General features: G+C 40.3%; 1 protein-coding gene across 2 annotated transcripts in view; it reads right to left on the minus strand.

Annotated features, from left to right (window-relative positions):
• Nucleotides 1-793: 793 nt before the first annotated feature.
• Nucleotides 794-21,678, minus strand: part of LOC107085826 (probable E3 ubiquitin-protein ligase HERC1) — a 61,003-nt gene continuing 40,118 nt past the window's right edge. Inside the window, exons 46-80 of one of the 2 annotated variants that reach the window (XM_015376412.1) lie at nt 20,861-21,060; nt 20,466-20,725; nt 20,318-20,379; nt 20,029-20,223; nt 19,586-19,751; nt 19,257-19,506; nt 18,841-19,057; nt 18,486-18,757; nt 18,170-18,297; nt 17,761-17,888; nt 16,750-16,977; nt 15,995-16,122; nt 13,590-13,789; nt 13,344-13,458; nt 13,039-13,170; nt 12,793-12,891; nt 12,122-12,295; nt 11,748-12,032; nt 11,602-11,667; nt 11,380-11,505; nt 11,158-11,296; nt 10,863-11,044; nt 8,927-9,082; nt 8,711-8,833; nt 8,435-8,537; nt 7,682-7,851; nt 7,445-7,583; nt 7,197-7,366; nt 4,551-4,720; nt 4,192-4,357; nt 4,029-4,105; nt 3,692-3,944; nt 3,437-3,589; nt 1,403-1,708; nt 794-1,306 (exon numbers count right to left, since the gene is read on the minus strand). In XM_015376412.1, the coding sequence (XP_015231898.1) occupies nt 1,121-1,306; nt 1,403-1,708; nt 3,437-3,589; nt 3,692-3,944; nt 4,029-4,105; nt 4,192-4,357; nt 4,551-4,720; nt 7,197-7,366; nt 7,445-7,583; nt 7,682-7,851; nt 8,435-8,537; nt 8,711-8,833; nt 8,927-9,082; nt 10,863-11,044; nt 11,158-11,296; nt 11,380-11,505; nt 11,602-11,667; nt 11,748-12,032; nt 12,122-12,295; nt 12,793-12,891; nt 13,039-13,170; nt 13,344-13,458; nt 13,590-13,789; nt 15,995-16,122; nt 16,750-16,977; nt 17,761-17,888; nt 18,170-18,297; nt 18,486-18,757; nt 18,841-19,057; nt 19,257-19,506; nt 19,586-19,751; nt 20,029-20,223; nt 20,318-20,379; nt 20,466-20,725; nt 20,861-21,060 (5,924 nt within the window). In that variant the 3' untranslated portion in view covers nt 794-1,120. The remainder of the gene's footprint in view (nt 1,307-1,402; nt 1,709-3,436; nt 3,590-3,691; nt 3,945-4,028; nt 4,106-4,191; nt 4,358-4,550; nt 4,721-7,196; nt 7,367-7,444; nt 7,584-7,681; nt 7,852-8,434; nt 8,538-8,710; nt 8,834-8,926; nt 9,083-10,862; nt 11,045-11,157; nt 11,297-11,379; nt 11,506-11,601; nt 11,668-11,747; nt 12,033-12,121; nt 12,296-12,792; nt 12,892-13,038; nt 13,171-13,343; nt 13,459-13,589; nt 13,790-15,994; nt 16,123-16,749; nt 16,978-17,760; nt 17,889-18,169; nt 18,298-18,485; nt 18,758-18,840; nt 19,058-19,256; nt 19,507-19,585; nt 19,752-20,028; nt 20,224-20,317; nt 20,380-20,465; nt 20,726-20,860; nt 21,061-21,678) is intronic. The other variant, XM_015376411.1, reaches the window with a different exon arrangement.

A 21,678-nucleotide genomic window follows, 5' to 3' on the forward strand; every position in this document is an offset into this window, starting at 1 on the left:
ATGTGTGTACAAAGTATTCTGAAATTCCTGTGACTTAATTGTACTTGGGTTTGCAGTGTCTTGCAAAAAAATTGACAGTGCCTGAACCTTTTCATGTTTTGGTCACATTACAAACTCCAGACTTTGACCAGGTCATTCCAATACATGATATGCTTTAATGGAAACCTTATTTCAGATTTATTCAACATGAAGAATTCTCATTTTAGAACAGCTATAAGCTAATTTCTGGTCTTTTTTGCACCTATAATTGTTAATGTATCCTTAGGGAACATGCTGTATGAATGCAGCTGCATATTTATTTTTTTCACTAATGTTAGATCGCTCTAATACCCGAGAAAAAAGGTATTTAAGTTCATTTATGATATATAAAGATCACCTTTTATTCAGCTTCATCCACCTTTTCCTCATCTCTGATGGGATAACCTGGGCCTACATATAAAAGCAGCTCCACAGCATGATCCTGCCTGCACCATGTTTCGCAGATGAAGTTGTGTGTTCAGGGAAAATGTATTAGTAGTTTTGTTCCACATATAGTGTTGTGCGTATGGGTAGTGACCATGCTGACCTGTATTATGCTTAAATCCCTCTAAATGAAGCGCAACTGAAGGACCATAACATAATATTCCGGTATTTCTTTCAAAAAGATGATAAAATATATAAAAAGTCCATACTGTAGGATACTTTTACCTGGCTCTGTATAATAAAGGAGACAAATCAACACAAAAACAAAGCTACAATAAATGTTCCAGATGTATTGAAAGAATAAATTACAAAATAGGCCTTATTTAATCACTCTTTATTTCAACAAATAATAAGGACTGCAGTCATTGTGATAAATCATTACATTATAACATACTCCCAAACAGGCACATTATACATACTTCTCTTATTGTGGCTAAGTTGCCTATAATAAAAGTCTGACTTTTTCCTGCAGTAGCACTGCTATAATTATAACACAACTTTGCACAGTTAGAAAATTCAAAACAATAATTTATCTTCTTAAATAAACTAACATATAAATAGTACGCTACCATAAAGGTTTGGCAAATAAAAGTCTGTGTTCAGTGCATAATGTGCATGGCAATGGAGAAGATACATTCATGACCCCATGGTGGTCAGTTTACTCCTCCGTGTCTGAGCTCTCTACTGGCTCTGTGTTGTGCGTCAGCATGTAATTGTCCATATCGATGGAAGTGCAGTTGTGGATTGAGTAGCGCAGACGCTCAGTGAGGATGGCCTGGCTAGTATAAGGGGGCAGGCGGAGCAGGAAGAAGCAAGTCTGAGCAGTAGGGAGTCCATTTATGGGCTGAAGGTGAAGAGATGAGGAAAAAACAAACAAATGTTGAAGATCATTGTTGCAAATTTTGTTTCGGATAAACAAGTCCTCAGAATGATGCCTTACCCTGTCGACTTTTATGATTTGGAACTTCTGTGAGATGTCGGCTGGGTTAGAGGGCAGCCTGGATCTGCCAGAAACAAACCGCAGGAAAAGCACCCGCTCCTCATTGGTGAACTCCTCCAAGCTCTCCCAGAACCAGCGGATCAGCTGGTGGTTCTCTGTGATGTCCCGGTAGCGCACAAGCTTCTTTAGCATCTCAACAGATACCTCTGGCAGGCCACATACCAGCTGTTCAAGCTGCTGCGCTGTCAGCAACGACAGGAGGGGGACCGGGATGATGGTGGCCATGCCCTCTCTGACAGCATCCACCTGGTCAGGGAAGAACAAGCTCAGTTTTGAGTTTTCTGAAGTCAAGACAACAATATGGGGTTGTTTAGTGAGCGCTAAGACAAACAGGTGGACAGTTAGGGGCGGCTACAACATAATTCATGGTATCTTACAACAGGTCTGGCAACATGAGGATATGGATCCAAACATTTTCTCAAAATATATTAAATTCATTTTCTTACATCTAAAGGAGTTTATTTATTTGCTTAAAGTGAAAATAATTACATGTTTGGTTGATTAAAATAAAGTAGGACTGAAACAGTCGGATTATTGTGATTAATCGATTATCAAAATAATTCCTTTGATTATCGATCGTTAACTAGACTATAGAAACTTTATAACATGCCTTTAGCTGAAAGAGCAACCCACTTAGAGAAATAATTATACCAAAATTGTAAATTGTAATTGCAGCCCTAAAATAAAGGTTGCCCTACCCAACAAAATCAGGGCTAACGTGCTTTCAGTTGCTACTCAGAGGATATTTAACAAACAGCAAGTGTTTTCTGGCAGGAATCTCCAAGCTAAGCAGGTTTAGTCAGATGTCCAGGTTCTCAGGAAAAAAAAAAATAGCTTCAGATTCTGGCTGGATCACTAGTGGCACCAATTTGATAACTTATTTAGCCTTTTGGCTTAAACATGCCTGGATAATGGTCTTAAACGATCTGGTGACAGATGGCAACCCTCACTTCTTACTACAATGATAGCTATGGTGTAGTCATTTTTATAGACAAACTGACCTTGTTTTATGTTTTAATTATTACAATAAACGTGTCCGACAGCTTCTTATAATAGTTACACAAATAAATGAAAAAAAAAGTCCAAGATATCAACTTGATATTAGCTCTGCAGGATGATTAAAACTAAGGTATCCATTTAGCAGATTTTAAGGTTTTTAGAGATCTTTTAACTTTACCTTAAGGCTTCGTTTGCCTGGTATTAATATTTATGTTTTGAAGGGGCCCAAGCTGAAAGGTTACGGAGGGGACAAAAAAATTAGGGTTATGGCAGGGAGGCCTTTAAAACTCAGAGGCATGGAACTCATCACCACAAATAGAATATAATCAGCAAAAAATTTCCAATAGCCTAATCAGCCTTTATAAAAGAGATTTCATTTCTACTGATTATTGAGAGTTTATAAATTCCTTTACATGTTATCTTATAATTAAATATAATTATAAGTCGGGATCTGTGGGGTATGCTGCTTGGGGTCTGGGCTGGTGTATGCCCGGCTGTAATAAGTATTTTAATTCATACAACTTAAATGTTCAAGAACTTTTGAGAGATGATTTTCTCATTTCTTATTAAAGAAAAAAAAAGTATTAAATTAAAATGATTTTAAATCTGTCTTGGGTTTTCCTCTACATGTTTAATGTGGTTTTACATTAGACACAGACTATAAAGAAAACGTATGCTTCTCCATTTTTCTGCTGTTTTAATTTACCCAGTATCCGGTAAAATCTAGACTGCTTTGTATAAGATAACATTTCTAAAAAGTGCTCAGTTGGTAAATTTATTTATTGTTTTGCAAGTTCAAGGACTATTTATTTTATTTAAATTGTGAACAATCTTCCAATCAATTCCAGGGGTTTTAAAAGATTGCAATGATAGTAGTTCCTTGGGAAAGATATAAAACTGTATTTGAGGTGTTTTCACATACTGACCCCAAACTATCTCAAAACCAAACTGAAACTGAAACATAGACCTCCGAACCTGTGAATCCATTTCATGCAGTCTGTAGTCCAGAGCTCTCTCTACATATTCGGTGCGGTTGGAAAATGTCAGGGAGATGCTCTGACCTCGAGGGACCACCGGTACCAGTCTTCCATCTGCACTGTGGGCCATGAATGAATCCAGAGGGATCATCTGTGGTGGGAGGTATGATACAGAAAAAGGAAAAGAGATGATTAACTCTTCTTACTAAGAATAATCCCTGAAAGCATTTGATTTTTTTTTCTGGCTTCTTACCACATGGAAATTATCTGCGGTGATTCCACTGTTTTCCAAGTGAAGGATGCCTTGGAGGGTTCGATAGGTGAGGAGGTCGACCTCCTCCAGGTCAGCTTCTGCCAGCGGCATACAACAAAGCTGCTTCCACACCCATGGGGCCAGATGCAAGTCCAGAGGCTTCTTGGTTCGTATGGCTACAGCCATGAGGATACCCAAGAAGCGGAACTGTACCATGTGATCCTCAGAATGAGCCCCGGGGTTTAGCAAGAACCTAAAAGCATTTGGAGCCATTACCAATGGTGGCATTGTTGCAGACAATCAGATATTCTGCTTTACTAACAAAAACAATGTGCACCTGTCAGTGTTGCATCCAACATCTGCAAAGCTGTTGGGAGTATGGATCAGGAGATCCACTGCACCAGACTGCAGCTCCTAGTACAAAAACATTAAGTTGGGTCATTTTAAGGCAGATTTAATTTTGTCCGTGATGTTTCCCGACTTGTGTAACAAACACCTACCAGGCACATCTCAGTAATGGTGTCATCAAACACTCCGCCGGCATCGTCGGCTCCCTCTCCAACCAGCTTCACCTTCCAAGCTCGGGACGGCAGCCGCAGCTCCATAGGGTTGAGGTTCACAACCTGCTTTGCGATCTGCACAAAAATGGGCTTGCTTGAACGCCCTCTGTGGGAGAGAAAGAGAATGGGTTTGCAAGAAAACAAATAAATAAAACAATCAACATTCTAAATAAAAGCCCTAAGGCTCCTGGTTGGTCAGCTGAAAACCAAGCATTAGGGCAGCCAAGCACCTTTATTATCGCCAACCCCGGAAGAGCTTCCGGTTTAGCCACAGGACTGTATAACACAGTAAGTCTCACCTTGTAGAAATCCGTTTCACTGTGATTTGTGGCCCATATGTTTTGCCCTGGGTCATCGTCCGGCCGATTGAGCGCACAAGAGGCAGAGTGTTGACCTTGGGTGAAAGCAGACCTCTGAGCTCACCCCTGATGATGGCCGTTGCCCCTGAAGTATAGCGTGAAGGGGAGATCTGGACAAGAGAAAGGCACAGCATGTAAAATAAGACAGACAACTGCAGATCTGAGAGGATATATGAAATGAAACATGAGGGTGTAGACAAATATGTTAAAGTGGTGAAGATGGTTACGAATTAATTCATTTTTCAGTGCAATAGCAAGATTTTTGATTAAAAAATAACTTTTTTTCTTATTTAGTCAGAGTATGTTTTTAACAACTGTATTACAGCTGCTGGTTTCCCTAATAATTATGCTGAAATAAATATATTAAAACTATTCATTAACTTACTGACCGCAGATCATTGTGATTACAGTAGATTTACTCAACTTTCTGATTGCATAAAAGCTGTCAAACAGCTTCTTTTCTCTTAGCCATTTTTAAAAATGAACATCCAATGCAACCAAAAAAAGACATGTTTTTTATCTGCATAGGCAAGACGATACTTATAAAAGGATTCACCTCAACTTGCTGTTTTTACAGCATGAAGGAAAAATGTAAAGCTAAATTTGCAGCAAGATTGGAAAAGTAAATGACTTCTACTTCATGCAGAAAATATAATTTTTAAAGGTCTGCAGCAAAGAGGGACAACTGGATGACACCAATGGCCTGATCTAGTAAGATCTCTAAATTACATCTGCAACCCTTCAAAACTGCTTAATAGGTGTGATTTCATTTATTTTTTACCACCTACTTCATTGAGCAGTGACCAACTCTGAGCATGCATTGTGACTTGTCCACTGTATTTAAATCTCACACAAGCTTTCTCAACTCCGTTTTATTAACTGTGTTCTATGGATGTAGATCTCCACCATTAAGGTAGTTTCGATATACACATTTGGATATACTACTATGATACGTTATAACTGCGATGCACTAAACCCCACTTTGTTGATACAATGCAATTAAAATCACTCCTGTTCACGATTCAATGTGATTCAAACATAACCTGATGTACATTAACTCTACCTGTGCATTTGCATCTAATGCATGTGTGTCGGACCACTGAAGTGAATCGGTGAATCTCCTCATCCCTAATGTGTTCCCACTCCACCCCTTTTCTGCATGTGCTCAGCGCAGAGACAAAGCTGAGTGAACATATAAAGATAAAATTGAAAACAGAGAAACTATGAGCGAGAAATAGTCAAAGAAGGCCTATGTGCCATTTCATCTGGGTTTATATCCAAACATTTCCGCTATAGATGCTGTGTGTTTATGCATTGGGTGCCTTTGGTTGCTTTCATACATCTAAATGCTGAAAAGGAAGAGAAGGAGGATAGCAAGACCACAGCTGGTTGAGTAGAGATCATCAGAGTTGAGTATGTGCCCGACAGGTATTATATGATTTGAACCCAATGCATCAGTGTCCCTGTGCATTGACTGATAACTGCACACACAAGTTGTTGGCACAAAAAATCCACTACAGTGTTGCAGAGAGGCTACTAATATCCCATGCATGATTGATTAACGGTTTATCCAATTAGTATATTAGCTTTGCTCGTACCGTCGGTTCGCATGTGTTTTTATTAACGTCAAACATAAGTAAACAAACATGTACTGTAGGGTCATTACACACCATCTAGATGCAAACAGGTCCTTTATGAACAATTTCAGAGAAAGAAGAAAAATCGTTGTTTGAAATGATGTGATGTAGAGTTTGTTAAACTTTTATTGGTCTCCTAACTAAAACCCTGAGCTTTAGCTGCGATGGACTTGCGCCTCCTGACTCTCGCCAGGAGATAGCTGGAGATAGGCACCAGCACCCTTTGTGACTCTGCTTGGGATAAGCATGACGGCAAATGGAACATTTAAAACACCAAAATGGTTACTCAAACATAAAATAAACCATTTGCTTTACTGCTTAAATCCTATAAAAAGCCACAAATCTACAAACACAAGAAATGACCCCAAAACTTTGGGATATCTAGAGTTATTGTGCAATGTGAAATCTTTCTGAAAACTCAAATCCAGTGAAACATTAGAAAGATGATGAAACCCTGTGCTTCAGGTAAAAGGAAATTTCACAAAGCGGTAAAGCCGAGCATACACTGCGTGATATTTTCAATCATTGCACACAGCTACAATTCAAACTATAAGCCAAAACCACAGGATTTAAAAGTTCACAGCTCACAATGCATGTTCTCACAATCTTATGACGGCCGACTGAATTTCAGACATGTTTGATTTTCTCCTGACCTTACGACTCCTGATCGGAAAGTGGTCATGAGAGGCTGATTGCCCCTTAATACACCCTGTATATTACATGACGCAAAAAATTCTTGCATGACTAGAAAATCAGCCCAAAAAAGGCAATAAAATCATACAGTGTATGGCCTGCTTAACAGGTTTGCAAATGTTTTTTATTACAAGGCTGTATTTCAATTTTTTTTGCAATTTTAAGTGCTAAATGATGCTCACACTAAAGGAATAGCTAACTTTTTTTACATATACATGCCTCCTTTTGAGAAGTACATTTAAAATATTTAATGTACCTGGTTCTTGGTGTCTAGATTGAGCAGCCTCCAGGACTTGTACATGAGATCAGAGAAGTGGTATAGAACCCTGAGGCGCATGCTGAGGACATCGGGGCTGCAGTCCTTCAGAGTGTTGTACTGTGGAGGGACAGACTGGGGAAGACCTAGCTGCACGTGTCCAGAGCCACCTGCCAGTGAAAATAACATATGGGGCTTCCAGTTCTTTCACTTTTGATGGTTCATAAAGCGACACAGTCAGACTATACCTGAGTTTTTCATAAAGACAGAAGGAGTTGTCCAAGCCGCACTGTGGCATCGGCCAGCAGAGATCTGCTTGATGCGTTTACCCTGTAGAGCAGTTATGAGTGCTGGCTCCTTAACTTGATTGGAGTGTCCAAGACCAAGCTGGTAAAAAAACAAATTAAAATGGAATGTTTTCTGAAAAGTCCTATAGTAAAATTCCTTGCTGTCTTAGTGGTTCTGTAACAGAACATGGCAGGCACCTGTCCTTCACTATTACAGCCCCATGCATACACGTCTCCAGTGGAGGCCAGAGCCAGAACATGTTCACAGCCCACAGCAATGTCATCAATAAAGAGCCCCTCCAGGGACGGCACCACCTGCGGCGTGGATTTATTTTTCAGCATGGGATCGGGAAGACCAATCAAACGCTCTGAGGGATCAAGAGAAAATGGAAAATATAAAAACATTGTTTTTACTGAACATATGTAAATTCTTTTAGGATAGTAAAATGGCTGCACAAAAATAAAGATATCATGATTTTAGCTATAGCTGCAGAATGAGAACAGTGATTTAAATTCCACGCAAAAGTATTAGCATCCATTCAACTGGTTTTAACAACTGCAATATTCACTGCACTGGGAAGTTATAAGAGTGCAAGAAAAAAGTAGCAGCAAGGGGGAAATAAATGTATTGATGTGAAAAAAATGGCCTGTATTTGTATTTAGCAACCTTTACTCAATTACCTCCAAATAAAGTCTATGAAAACAAATAAGTACCATACGTTCCACCTTTGCATATTTTACAGCCAAAACATCAGCCTCCTCTGTGGCAAACATAAACAATAAGGAGGAGGGAAAACACCTGAAAGAGTCAGGGATTAATTATAAACAGTATCCTAAGCTTCGATCATCTGATGGAGCCGTGCTCAGTCCACCATCCAATAATGGAAATGGCCCAAATAAGAACCCACCAGCCTATGAAATAATATAACTGACTCCAACAGTAAGATGTACCTTGTCCGAATGTGTAGACATGTCCATCACTGCTTAGTGCCACAGAGAACTGAGTTCCACAGCAGACTTTCTTAATTCCCTTGTTGCACAATTGCTCCACTTTCTAAACAGAAATAAAAAGACATCATTTCAACCCTGGCCATATTAATAAGAAGCATAAAACATGAAGCTTTAAAACCTTCTACTACATCTAATTTCTTTTCAGAAAAACAAACAAACAATAAACTTGGCTTAAATGCTTCCTGCAGGTTATTTGGTTTGATGGCATTATCATACCTGAGGGTAGTATTTTGCTGTGGAGGAACCTGTTCCAAGTTTGCCATAATCCCCATCGCCAAAGGCCCACACAACAGTTCCATCCAAAGACACCACTAAGGTGTGGTTAAGACCACACGACACCTGAGAAATTCAGACGAACTTTTTATTTTTTTTGTTCTCCTTTGCAATGACATCAAAGCAATAATTCCATTTTAAGCATTTTTGAATCCTTACCTGTCCTACATGATAGCCCTCAAGCGCAGCAACCCTTTCAGGCAGCATCTTATTGGATGTTGACCTTAGACCCAGACGCCCAGATTCCCCACTGCCAAAGGTGAAGAGTTTCCCATCTGCTGTGACCACAGCGGAGTGCCTGAAGCCACAAGCAAGCTGGACAAACAAAGCAAAACATTTTCAAAGCTGATAATACAACAAACTCTGTTCTATTCTGTAAAGAAGGGTGTAAAACACTGATTACAACACAGGCAAACTTCCAGAATATTTTAACCTGATCCTAAATAGTGTATTTTTGCAGGTTTCAATCTTTAAACATATTATAAAAAATTAGGTAAGGCAAGGCAAGGCAGAGCAAATGTATTTGTATAGCACAATTCAGTACAAAGACAATGCAAAGTGCTTTACAGAATCAAAGCAAGTAGGAAAAAAATAAATAAAATGAAAAATGCAGAAACAAAAAAGAATATCAAAAACAGTTGGACTAAAGAAAATAAAAACGTTGAACTAATGATGTTTTGGTTGAATTGTTTAACTAGAACAGTCGAAGGCAATCCTAAACAAATGTGTTTTTAGTCTTAATTTAAAGGAACTCAGGCTTTCCACACTTTTACAGTTTTCTGGAAGTTTGTTTGTTAGTCCTTTAATCCTGGAAATGTTCTTAAGGTGATCGAACGCCGACCTTGTAATTGTCTTTAATTGCTTTTGGAGGTTCAGGTCTGAATCCAGCACTACACCTAGATTTCGGGCCTGATCAGTGGTTACTAGCTGAAGCGACTGAAGCTGTGTGCTAACTTTAGATCTCTCCTCTATTGGTCCAAAGGTTATTACTTCAGTTTTGTTTTTATTCAGTTGAAGAAAATTATGGCACATCCAGGCATTGATTTCTTCTAAGCATTTCCTCAGGTAAGCTACATTTTGTATCCAAGTGCAAATAAAACCGAAAATGTCTACCCAAACTAAAGAACAACCAATTATAACTGCAGATGAAATAACTGGGATGAAAAGAAAAATCAAATAGCAAAAAAATAAAAATAAAAAAAAAGCACTGGATTGTTTCATGAGTTGGAGTTTCTTTTCCTTTTTTTTTCATCAGTTCCTGATGAGATGCTAAAAATCAGTCAGTGGAGAAAAAAAAAATACTTTTATAAAACGGAGATGCGTTCTGAATTTTGCATCAATGCATTGCTGCTTTTGGAAAGTTGGGTCAATTACTGTAAGATCAATAAGATGTAGGGGGCAAAACCTATTTTTTGATATACCGCTATGTGGATCTGGACAAGTCTGAATCTCCTTAGTGATGTCTAAACCTGCCTGAATATCTTGATATATATCGATAAACTAACTGGGGAATACAAAATGAGAAACTGTGAAGCATTTACAGTAAGTGGGGCATCTGGACAGTTCACACTGACTGCATGGCAGAGGCTCAAAAAGATTAGCTGAGCAGGAACCAATTAAAGCTGCACTAAACATCCATGCAGTCATCAGTTAAAATGAAATATAAAATCACAACAAATCTAAAAAACATAATATGTGATCCCAACTGCAGTGGAAAGAAAAACCTTCCATATACTGACACACAGTTGTTGGGGCTGTTTAGTGACACGTTTAAAGATCTCTACCTTTAGTATCTTTTATTATCTAAAAACAAAAAAAACAAACAAACAAAAAAAAAAAAAAAAATATTTGGCTATAAAACCCTTACTGCATTTAACCAAAGCCCTGAGAAATAAAATATCTTTTGCAAATATAAAAACATTTTTGTAATAAAAGGCTCCTTGCATGTCACATTTAGTGCAACTTCAAAACTAAATAAATAATATATTAAAAAAATTTTATTCGACAACTCAAGTTTGGTTGTAGAAATGAGCTGTAGTAAAACATAATTCAAATTCAACAATAAATGACAGCTCAGAGCACCAGTAGTGTTTACCTGGATGACCTCCTCCCCCTGCAGAGCCTCGATCTGTTTGGGTCTCCTTTGCCTCTCACTGTTGCCATGGCCCAGTTTTCCAAAATCTCCATCTCCCCAACTGAACACCTCCCCGGTTTCAGTCAGGGCCATTGAGTGTCCATCTGAGCCACAGGAGGTCACCAGCTGGGTCACAACATACCCTGTATAAAGAAACACCAGTCAGGTCCTGTTTAATATGAACTAAATACTTCCAGCACTGGTACGCAGGAAAATACTGAAGCAGGTTAAGAGCGAGTTAAGGTAAATGTCGTACCTTGAAATGCAGAGATAATAGTGGGAACATAGAGATCGTCAGAATTCCCCTGGCCAAGGCGACCGTATTGTCCTTCACCGACAGCGAGGACAGACCCATTGGTCTGGACCAGAAAAGTGCAATTTTGCCCACAAACAACCTGATAAAACAGAAATAAGACAGAAACATGAGTAAACAGCAGTAAATAGAAACAGAGGCGATAACCTGAGGGACAGGGGATACCTGCTGCGTCTGCAACAGGGAGGGAGCTACTGTAGGCATGGTGAGGTTGGTTCCCATTCCTGCTAACTGGCCGTAGCGTCCGTTACCCCAGAGGTACACCTCTGTCTTTCCTCCTTCCTGCCAATCCTGAATAACATAGAATGTCAGGTGGAAATAATTTGGTGTTTATTGTCTAAAAACCTTTTTTTATGGTAAGTTAAAAAAAAGGAGAGAAAAGAAAACCTCAGGTCTGCTGGTGGCCCACGACATCAGCTGTTCATCCATCTTGAAGCTCCACATGCTGTTGTCCTATAGGTCACAAAACAGGATATCAGCAATGGACAGTTAAGGAAAAAAAAAAACATAACACCACCAAACTCATAACTCACCAAAGCCTTGGTGGTATTTATGTCCTGGACATCTAGAAGCCCAGAAACAACAAAGGATTCAGGGAAGGCAGTTCCACTAGCGATGGCCTCTGCACTCTGGACAGTAGTGGCATACATGAGCAGCCAGCTCCACTCCGAAAGGCAGGACGGAACATCAGCATAGGTGTGATGTGGAGGCCGTGGATACGAGCACAGATGTTTTTCTAAGGACAAACCAACAGCCAGGGAGGCCAGGTTCTGCAGGAAGGCACTGTGGACAAGTTGATCTCCAGCTGCCACGTGACTCTGCATTAACAAGATGCACTAAAGCTTAGCTCCACGGTTACATACTGGAGAATAATCATAAATCCACTTAAAAAATTTTCAGTAATGACCCTTTCATAGCTGTACTGCTCCTTCAGCAACAGTGGCAGCCTCTCGAGGAAGACGGCCAAACATGGCGCCCGATTCAGGCCCAAGATGTTCTGGCTTCTCAGGACCATTCGACAGGATGCCAGCACGTGGTTCTCACTGATCCAGTCGGGGGTGCAGCAGATCAACAAAACATCCTAAAAATCCAATGAGGGCCAGTTAAACAAATCCGGTGCCTTCCCGATACAATTGCTCATTTTGAAGTTTAACACATTTTTCACATTAAAAATCACAAAACTTAACGAGTTTAATGACAAAGCAGATTTTGTTATTTGGAACTAGAAGACTAAATAACAAAGACCATACATTGTTTCTACCTCTAATAAGATTCATAAACATGAGATCTGTGGACAGTTAGTCAGAGTTGACAAATGACACTATTCTCTGCTAAATAAAGAAAAAAGCTAAAAGAAAACCTCTTTTAAGCTACAAGATGCGGAATTTCACATCACATTGGACATAGAAAGGTAGAACATAATAAGAAACAACAGAATTTACTAATCATTTGATAACACAAAAGATTCAACATTAGGGTCTGTGGTTATAGCACAACACAATGTTAAACTTGAATGAGTTAAAGCACTATGACAGAAGCAAGTAAGATTAATTTCTGCAGACATGAAAAAAAAGATACCTTGGATCTCCCAAAGCAAGCAGCTACACCCAAGTTTGGTATCCATGTAGTGCTGACGACAGAGCCGAGCCCTGTAACAGTCTGTAACACTGAACCATCCTGGAAGAGACAGAACAATACAGGTTTTAAGAGCAGGTATATTTGTATTTCCACAGAGGACAGAGTTTCACATTGCTGATTAATGTTTGCGATTTGTAAAGCTTGGTTTTATTTTAAGGAATCACAGCTGCTGCAGAACTCATTTACCTGCAGAGACCAGATGTTTAGCAACCCCCCTATCCCTCCAGAAACCAATGCCAGGCCACTGGAACAAAATGAAAGGGACTTCACCGCTGTGATGTGCCCCTTCAGTACAAAAATACACTTTGCACTATCTTGCTGTAAATAGAAAAGCAAAAATAAAATAAACTGTGTGTATTATCAAAAGTCATTTGAGCAGCTTTCACTTCTAGTCTGATAGCAGATAAGTTAGAAATCATTGCAGCAACAATGGATGAGATTTATAGCATAAAAACGTGCAGGAAAATGTCCCTCAGAGGACCCAAACTGACCTTCACCTCGAAGCTTTTATCCTGGCTTGGTGGGCTGTTCAATATGTTTGGCAAAGATACAGTGGTACCTCCTTGCGGTAGAGTCCAAACATAAACCAACCCGTTCTGACAACCTCTATAAACATGTGAAAAGAAATAACCAAATATTTTATCTATATTCCATGTAGGCAAATTTTTACCATCTCTTTTTTGCTAAAGAGGAAATATGTATTTTCATAAAAAATGCTAAGTATCAAATCAACTCACACAGCCATCATGAGTCTTGGGCTGGGCGCTCTGCCAGCGAGTGGGCACCACTCTGCGGTGTTAACAATGCTGGTGTGATAAAGAGAGTGCAGGGTCACCCAGGTTCCCCCAGAGCGTCCTAGTACCTTCACCACCTCTGACCTCCCCAAAGACAGGAGCAGGTGTCCAGTGGGGTCCCATTTGAGGCAGCTGACAGTATCCTAAAAGGACAGAGATGGAGAGGAGAACTGGAATGTAAAAAGCAAAGAATTGAAAGAAAATCAACAGATTTGGGGCTGATAAAAATAAAGTGAGGAAAATAAGTATTTGAACAACCTGCTATTTTCCCAGTTCTCCAACTTAAAAATCATAAAGAAGTCTGAAATCTTCATCTGTGAGAGACATAATCGTTTCCTGTAGTTTTCCTGTACTTTTTCATCGGGTTTGCACACACTGCAGGAGGGATTTTGGCCCACTCCTCATCTGATCAGATGAGTCAGGTTTCTGGGCTGTCGCTGAGAAACAGAGTTTGAGCTCCCTTTAAAGATTTTCTATGTGGTTTAGGAGCATGTCTTCCAACATAACATTGTTATGTTGGAAGACCCAGCATCGACCCATCTTCAATTGAGGGAAGGAGGTTGTTCCCAAAAATCTGGCAATATATGGCCCTGGTTATCCTGTCCTTAATACAGTGCAGTCACCCTGTCCCATGTGCAGATAAACACCCCCAAAGCATGACGCTACCACCCCCATGCTTCACAGTAGGGATGGTTTTGTTGGGATGGTACTCATCATTGTTCTTTCTCCAAACATGGTTAGTGGAATTATGACTGAAAAGTTCTATTTTGGTAGCAGAGTAAACAAGCCCCAAAATCATTTTTGCCTGCGAGTGGTCTAGCCTCGATCAATACCCCAGGCCCTAGAACTGCGGGGATGTGTTTTGAATTTCTGGATGCAAAGCGGGCGGGGTTTGGAGGGCATGACAAAGCTGCGCAACACTGGAGAAAGCACAACAAGGAAGATGGCAACAACTATTGAACAGTTGGAAGGATTAGAATGGGGGTTTTCATTTAAACGTGAGCAGGAAGAGGCTCTACGCTCATTCTTTTTTAAGAAGGACGTATTCACTGTTTCACCGACAGGCTGTTCATTTACACTTCGCGACCAGCTTTCTGTCGCGCTTTCTACGTCACAGTCAGTTGCGCTCATTGGTCAGAGCGTTGGCCAGTAGGCAAAGACATGGTTTGAAAAACAACTGGTTGTTCTCGTCAACAATCTCCTGATGTCTCATTTATCTAAATTACACAATTAATCTCACATTTAGTCTGGTTTAACAGGCTACTATTTAGGTCTCATCTGACCACATGTCTTTCCCCCATCACTCTTCTGGATTATCCAAATGGTCATTGGCTAACTTAAGATGGGCCTTGACATACGCTGGTTTAAGCAGGGGAACCTTCCGTGCCATGCATGATTTCAAACCATGAGGTCTTGGTGTATTACCAAACGTAACCTAGGAAACGGTGGTCCCAGCTCTTTTCAGGTCATTGACCAGCTCCTCCCGTCTAGTTCTGGGCTAATTTCTCACCTTCCTTAGGATCATTGAGACCAGACCAGGTGAGATCTTGCATGGAGCCCCAGTTGGACGGTTTGGCGTATTCAAGTTTCTAATGAAATCTTTGCTCCAGCAGTGGAACTTTTTTCACTTAGCAGTTTGGAAATTTCCCCATAGCCCTTTCCAGCCATGCGGAGGTGTAAAAAATTGTCTCTAGTGTCTTTGGACAGCTCTTTGGTCTTGGCCATGTTAGTAGTTGGATTCTTATTGATTGTATGGGGTAGACAGGTGTCTTTATGTAATTAAAGACCTCAAACAGGTGCATCTAATTTAGGATAATAAATGGCATGCAGGTGGACATTTTGAAGGCAGACTAACAGGTCTTTGAAGGTCAGAGTTCTAGGTGATAGACAGGTGTTCAAATACTTACTTGCAGCTTTATCAAACAAATAACTACTTAAAAAATTGTATCTTTTTTAAAATAAGGCCCCCAAAAGGGATATGCACCAATGAGAGGGAGAACTTGGAAAATAGCAGGGTGTTTCCTCACTGTATATCACAGAGCAGAGTTGACTGGGGAGGAAAAGTTACTAGTGTAACACTTTGAAATTTGTTATATCTTCTACAGATAAAATAAAATGACACCATCTAAACCAGCTCCCTTAGAATTTAGACTTGTGTTTTACTGGTCCATCTCAGAGCAAATTGCCAGTTGATCTAATCTTTCCATGGAGAAACCTCCCAATCTTTAAATTTTTTGCCAAGTATATAACATATGCTATGTAACTGAAAGTATTCAGACACATATCAAGTACAAATACTTTTTTTCTATTAACCTACATTTAAAATGTATGTACAGTGTATGACTAACCTGGAAGAGAGACAACACAACAGGCTGTGTGTTCTCATAGCTCTCTGTTGTGCCCAGCAGGATCTTCCCGCTGGGATAGCCCACAGCAAAAGGCTTGTCTTCAGAGTGCCAGGCCACACAGTTAGGGGCTGTATGAAATAAAAAACAACACATTAGGTGGAAAATTTTGAGACATAGCAGAAAAACTGAAAGATATTTATGTTCTTAAGGGGCGCGGGGAAATCAAAGTATTAATTTAACAATAAAATGTGTTAGCAGGTGAAACAGACTTAATAGTTTCTCTTTTATAATTCATGTAAATCTTTTGACACAGGTCAGAGAAGAATATCGTAGATAAGAGGGTGTTTCGCGGAAACTGGATTTTGCAAATGTCCAGACATCGAGGCACTTTTTTTTTTTTTTTTTTATTGCAGGTGACCGAAAGAGAAAGAAACAAGAAGGTTGGATGTTTTACAGAATTCTTTCTATTTCATCCTTTTAAACTTTCAACCTCTTCATGCTGGGGAATAGCCACAATATTTAAGTTTCCAGGTGTTTAAAAGCCTCAGTTAAAATCTGAATCATCTTAGTACCGCCTCTATAAGATGCTAAAGATTGTTAAAATGACCAAATAATTTTATTTTTGCTTGAAAATGAAGTAAACTTATGTGAAAAGCCATTTGTATTCACAATTTAGAACAAAGAAAATATAATCTCATCTTTAAGCCTGTTTTTCTGATTGTGTTTTTAATCTGTGCACACAGCCTTCCGCTCACCTTCTTGTCTGTGGCAGTGAGTCAGATCAGTTCTCTTCACCAGCAGATCCTGATCTTGCATAGTGACTTGCAGCCAACAGAGGGAGCCATCCAGCCGTCCCACCAGCAGGCTCTCAGTAGGCCTGTTCTTGCAGGCTGCAGACTGATCCAGCAACCACAGATTGAAGCTCTGAGCCCAGCAAAGAGCTGTGACCCGAGAGCTCTGATCTTCTACATGGCAGAGAGATCCTGCAATGTGAGAGAATTCAGCATCAAATTACATGTTTTATATATATTCCATTGGTTTCTGATATGATCTTTTTTTGCAACATTCAATTATTTCAGTGCAAAGTAATTACCGAAATTTTATTAAAATCCATTAAAATAAGAGATTCAGGTCCATTATGTTACTGTGCATTAGGTGTTAATATTTTGATGATATATTGAAAATATTTGATATGGTAAAGGGGCCTCAATCAGAAAAAGGTTGACTTGAGGTTCATTCCTGCTCTTAAACAGAGATGTTGAATTATCTAAGCGCCTTGTCCAATGGTAGAATCAAAAGGAGACGGGCAGAGTGATTGGAGCTTTGTCTGTTGTGGTGAATAGAGGGCAGAGCAAAAAAGGAAAACTCCATCTGTCCATGCTCTGACTCTCATCTATGGTTGCAACATGACCAAAAGGAAAAGACCCAGGACAGAACAAGCGTCCTCTGGAGGATGGCTGTACTCAGCCTCAGAGATGGGAGAATGTTGCTAGTGAAAGGTATGTCTGGGCTTCCCTTCGAGGTACAAAGGGCCCACAAACTGATCCCAGATAAGGAAGAGTGACTGGAAGGATGGATGGATGGAAGGAAAGGTGGGTCAATTGTAAAAATACAAAAAATTCTTAGCCTGAGTGTGATTTTAAGTGCAAATTATGCTTAACAACAACTATTAAACAATCATATAATCATTGTACAGGTTATAGCAGTTTACAAAGTTATAATAATTTCCAAACTATGACCGCAAGTTTTTAGATTACGTAACACACCTCTGATGTTCATGATGTTGATGTATTTGTTCTCGGGAGCAGCCAGAAAGTTTCCGCCAGTACTCCAAAACACAGGAGGCATATTTTGACATCTACCAGCTCGCTCAGAGCCTGATCGCTCTGTCTTACTGTAAAATATCCAAAAAGCAACAATACTAATGTGAAACAAAATGACATATAAATAAAAAATCCATCCTGAAAACAGGCCTGAAGGCCTAGAATTGAGAAAATCTGATCAGAGTTTTTAAGATGCTACAGAAATCCTATTTCTTTGGTTGCTTCTGGTAAATAATGTTAGGATATATTCTTTACTTTTTCAAGTATAAATTGAAAACAGTCAAGTCAAATTAAAATAACTCTAAATGTGGACATGATAGTAACAAAAACAGTTGAAGAAAGTAGATAAAACCTGACAATGCAGGAGAAGGTAGTCTGTAACTCCACAGTGCTCTGGCTGATTTTCCACAACTGGACCACCTTGTCCTGAGAGCATGTAGCAAGCAAACCCTGGTCACTGCTCCAGGAACAACAAGCCACCTTTAAAGAACAAAAGAAAAGGAAAAATTTTCAAATAAAGCCCTAAAATGTATCACAGGAAAAAATACTGGTATGAATATAGATAGCAGTAGTATTTCTTGTACTAAACAACAAGTAGTAGTAATTCTAGAACTTGTTTACGACAGCAACAAGCCCTGAATCTTTTCTGTCAAGTTCATATAGCTCACCTTGTTGTAATGCCCCTCAAGTCTCTTAAGGGGACATTTGCGCAGATCACCAGCAAGGTCGCTGTATGTTTGGGGCCGATTGGGACTTTCTTTCACTGCAGCTGCCAAGGCCTTGACCAGTTGCTGTGCTGCCCATTGTCGATGTTTGCTGCTGGGTCGTGCAGAAAGGACGCATGCTGCCAAAGCGTTGGCTAGCTCCAGAGCTCCCATCCTGCCACTTAGGTGAGGTGAAGGAGGCAAAGGTGAGGAAGCCACCCCTTGGTTACCTTCATCTAGGTCAAATGGACACATTTGGAAATGATGAATAATACCATCATTTATTACCAAAGTAATGCAGTCATTAGGTAGAACTTACCAATATTTTCATGTTCAGTTTTTTCAAAGCTGCAAGCGTGAAAGTTCTTGTCCGTGAGCAGGGACACCAGATGTTGTGTGACCAGGAAGGTTGCAGGCGTTTGGTCGCTGGGGTCCTTCTGTTGCATGGCTGCCGGAGTAGATGTTGTTAAAGTTGTTCTCTGCTGTGATTCAGTGATGGCTCCAACATTTAGCCCAGTAGCTGCAGCCATCAGGTCCTGAGGGTAGTATTGTCAGAGTAATAAATGTGTTGGTTTCACACTTTCTCTGCAGATTGCAAACATTTATTCAAATAAAAAAAGTACACAAATGTCCATTGAAATATAGTTTAAGAACTGCATTTCAGACTCTTGGTGATAAACTGCGACACTATAAGAACATGAAGATGTGTCTCTGTATCGACCGAAGCAAACTAACCTGAGTGCATATCTCTACCAGCTGCCTGTAAGCAGCAGGGCTGTGTGAGATCACGTTCCCAATGGCTGATGTGAGAAAGCTGAAGCAGGTAGTCTTGTGGCGTTCGGTCACCAGGCCTCGGACTCCTGGAGGATGGTCCACCCAGGTGTGCGATCGGCCCCCTGCAGCTAATGTCATTAGACGCACCAGAATCCGGATGTCTGCCAGCCCCAAGGACTCCAGCCCATTGGACTGGCTGCACACAGATGCACTAAAAGGCCAGACAGAAATCAACAGTCAAACTACATGTTAAATACACAGTTATGAAATACTGCTGTGCTAATATTTACCTAGAAGCAGTCTGGGAAAGCGCTCTCATCACCATGCTGTAAGCCAGGAGGATCTGAGCAGTGGATGTGACTCTTCGTAAAGCTTTTAGTCGGTCATGGGAGTCCCTCAAAGATACAGCCTGCTGCCCGAGGCTCAGAGACGTCTTCTGGTCAAGAGTCACAGCTCCTAAGAGACAAAAGCCAACATAAAGGCCATCATACGAGTTTTTATAGTTTTCTCATGCTAACAATGACAAACAAAAACTAGTGCAGAACAGCAATGTAGTAGAAAGTCTGGATGAGGCCAGGATTTTTGATGAGTAATATCAACTCTGATGTGATGATAACTAAACCGTTCCAGTATAACCCTGGAACTGTGTTTTTAATGTTTTTGATGTTTTGCTTTTTGGTTATGAAGTTACATTTGTGTGCAACCCTTTATAAAAAATTACATTCAATAATACCTTTAGAGCCCCCCTTGGTGTGAGAGGATGAGCTGTAAACTAGAGCGCCAAGCGGATCTGGTTCGGTAAAGACGATTGGATCAGGGACAAGCTTTTTCTCAGTCAGCCCCAGTGGCCTCAGCAGGAGCCCAAAATCCTCCAACCCTGTCAGTTTCCCCTGGCCGTCCTCAGCTTGGTGGCTCATTTCCCACTCATCTGAGCAAATAGAAGGATCTTATTCAGTTTATTTCACAAATATTAGTGCAAAGGTTACTTTATTAATGTGCATTCTTCTTTAGATGGAATTAACCTTTTTTACCATCTGAAGTGTTATCCATTTGGCCAATCAAATCTGATGTCAGACCTTTGATCCTGCAGCAGGATCAGAGCACAATGACAATGATTTTAAAATCTGAAATAATGTCTTCTATTTTTTACTCACCAACCACCTTCTGTACCTTTCATATTTTGAGTTTGGATCACTGCCGTTAGCAGCCAGATATTTTTCTCTGCAGGAGCTGCAGAGGAGGTAGAAGGGGAAGTTGGAGCCACACTCCCCTTTGAACCAGACATCCACGTAAGCTCCAGTGCTGTCGTAGCCTTTGCGGGCAGCACTTTGTCCACAGCCTGGGTGTCGACGTTTTATGTGATTGTTAAACTGCAGCGTGAAAGTGTTGCAAAGCTCACATTTCACCATCTGACTGTGCTCTTCTCCAGCCTATTAGAAAGACAGCATAAGGACTCAGTATTTCCAGTACTTTAAAAACTCATGCAATCTAAGAATTTTAAATGCAGCCTTTATGTTAATGGATTTCATAATTTATAATGACTGACAGTAATAAGTTCATATCACCTCTACAATCTGCAGAGTGTCTCTCTCTAAACTGAAGAATGAGTGGGTGAGAAGGTCCTCGTAGGCTTCTTCATGGTACGGGTCATCCATGTAACTCAGCTCTGACTCCTCCTCAGCAGAGAAGGGATGGAATTCCACATGTTCTGGCCAATCACCCACTGCTGTATGGAGTTGTGGCAGAGGGCTGGGCGACGGCAAGTCTGTAAACATGATCATTTAAAATTAAAATGCAGGCTTTTCTTATGTTGTATGTAAATGCATGACCTCTATCCAATACTCCTTTCCCCACTGGCCGAAAAACCTGATTAAACCCAGGAACAATCGACTTTTAGTGGCAGTAGGAACAGCTCACTGATGCGTGTCAAACCCAGGTCATGCTGTGGGAACACCAATTTGACCTGCTAAATTACGTGACTGCACTGAACGCAAAGTAAGGACGTCAACACAGCGCGCCAGCCATGTCTGATCAACCAAGCCGAAACAACTCTTTTAAACGATAAACATGGAGCAGTACTGGTGAGAGGGATTTGGATTGGATAAAAGAGCAAAACAATAAAGCACACTTGCTACGTCCTGGCTTCCTTACATGTTTCTCTCCATTTTTTACTTTCCTAATTTCTGTTGCACTGGTGATATCATCAGTGCCAACCAAGCGTGATGGTGTCACCAGACACACAGCAGAGGGGGAACAGAGTATGCAGCCTACCAGCAATGGAAAGGGAGCAAAAAGCCTATTTTTAGCGGGTCGACCCATGTTTGAAAAACACGTGTCAACCCAGGATTTTCAGTGTGAAAGAGGACTAAGATGCGACTTTAAC

The sequence above is a fragment of the Cyprinodon variegatus genome, unplaced genomic scaffold (assembly GCF_000732505.1).
Source record: "Cyprinodon variegatus isolate N-32 unplaced genomic scaffold, C_variegatus-1.0 Scaffold134, whole genome shotgun sequence".
NCBI classification, from domain to species: Eukaryota; Metazoa; Chordata; class Actinopteri; order Cyprinodontiformes; family Cyprinodontidae; genus Cyprinodon; species Cyprinodon variegatus.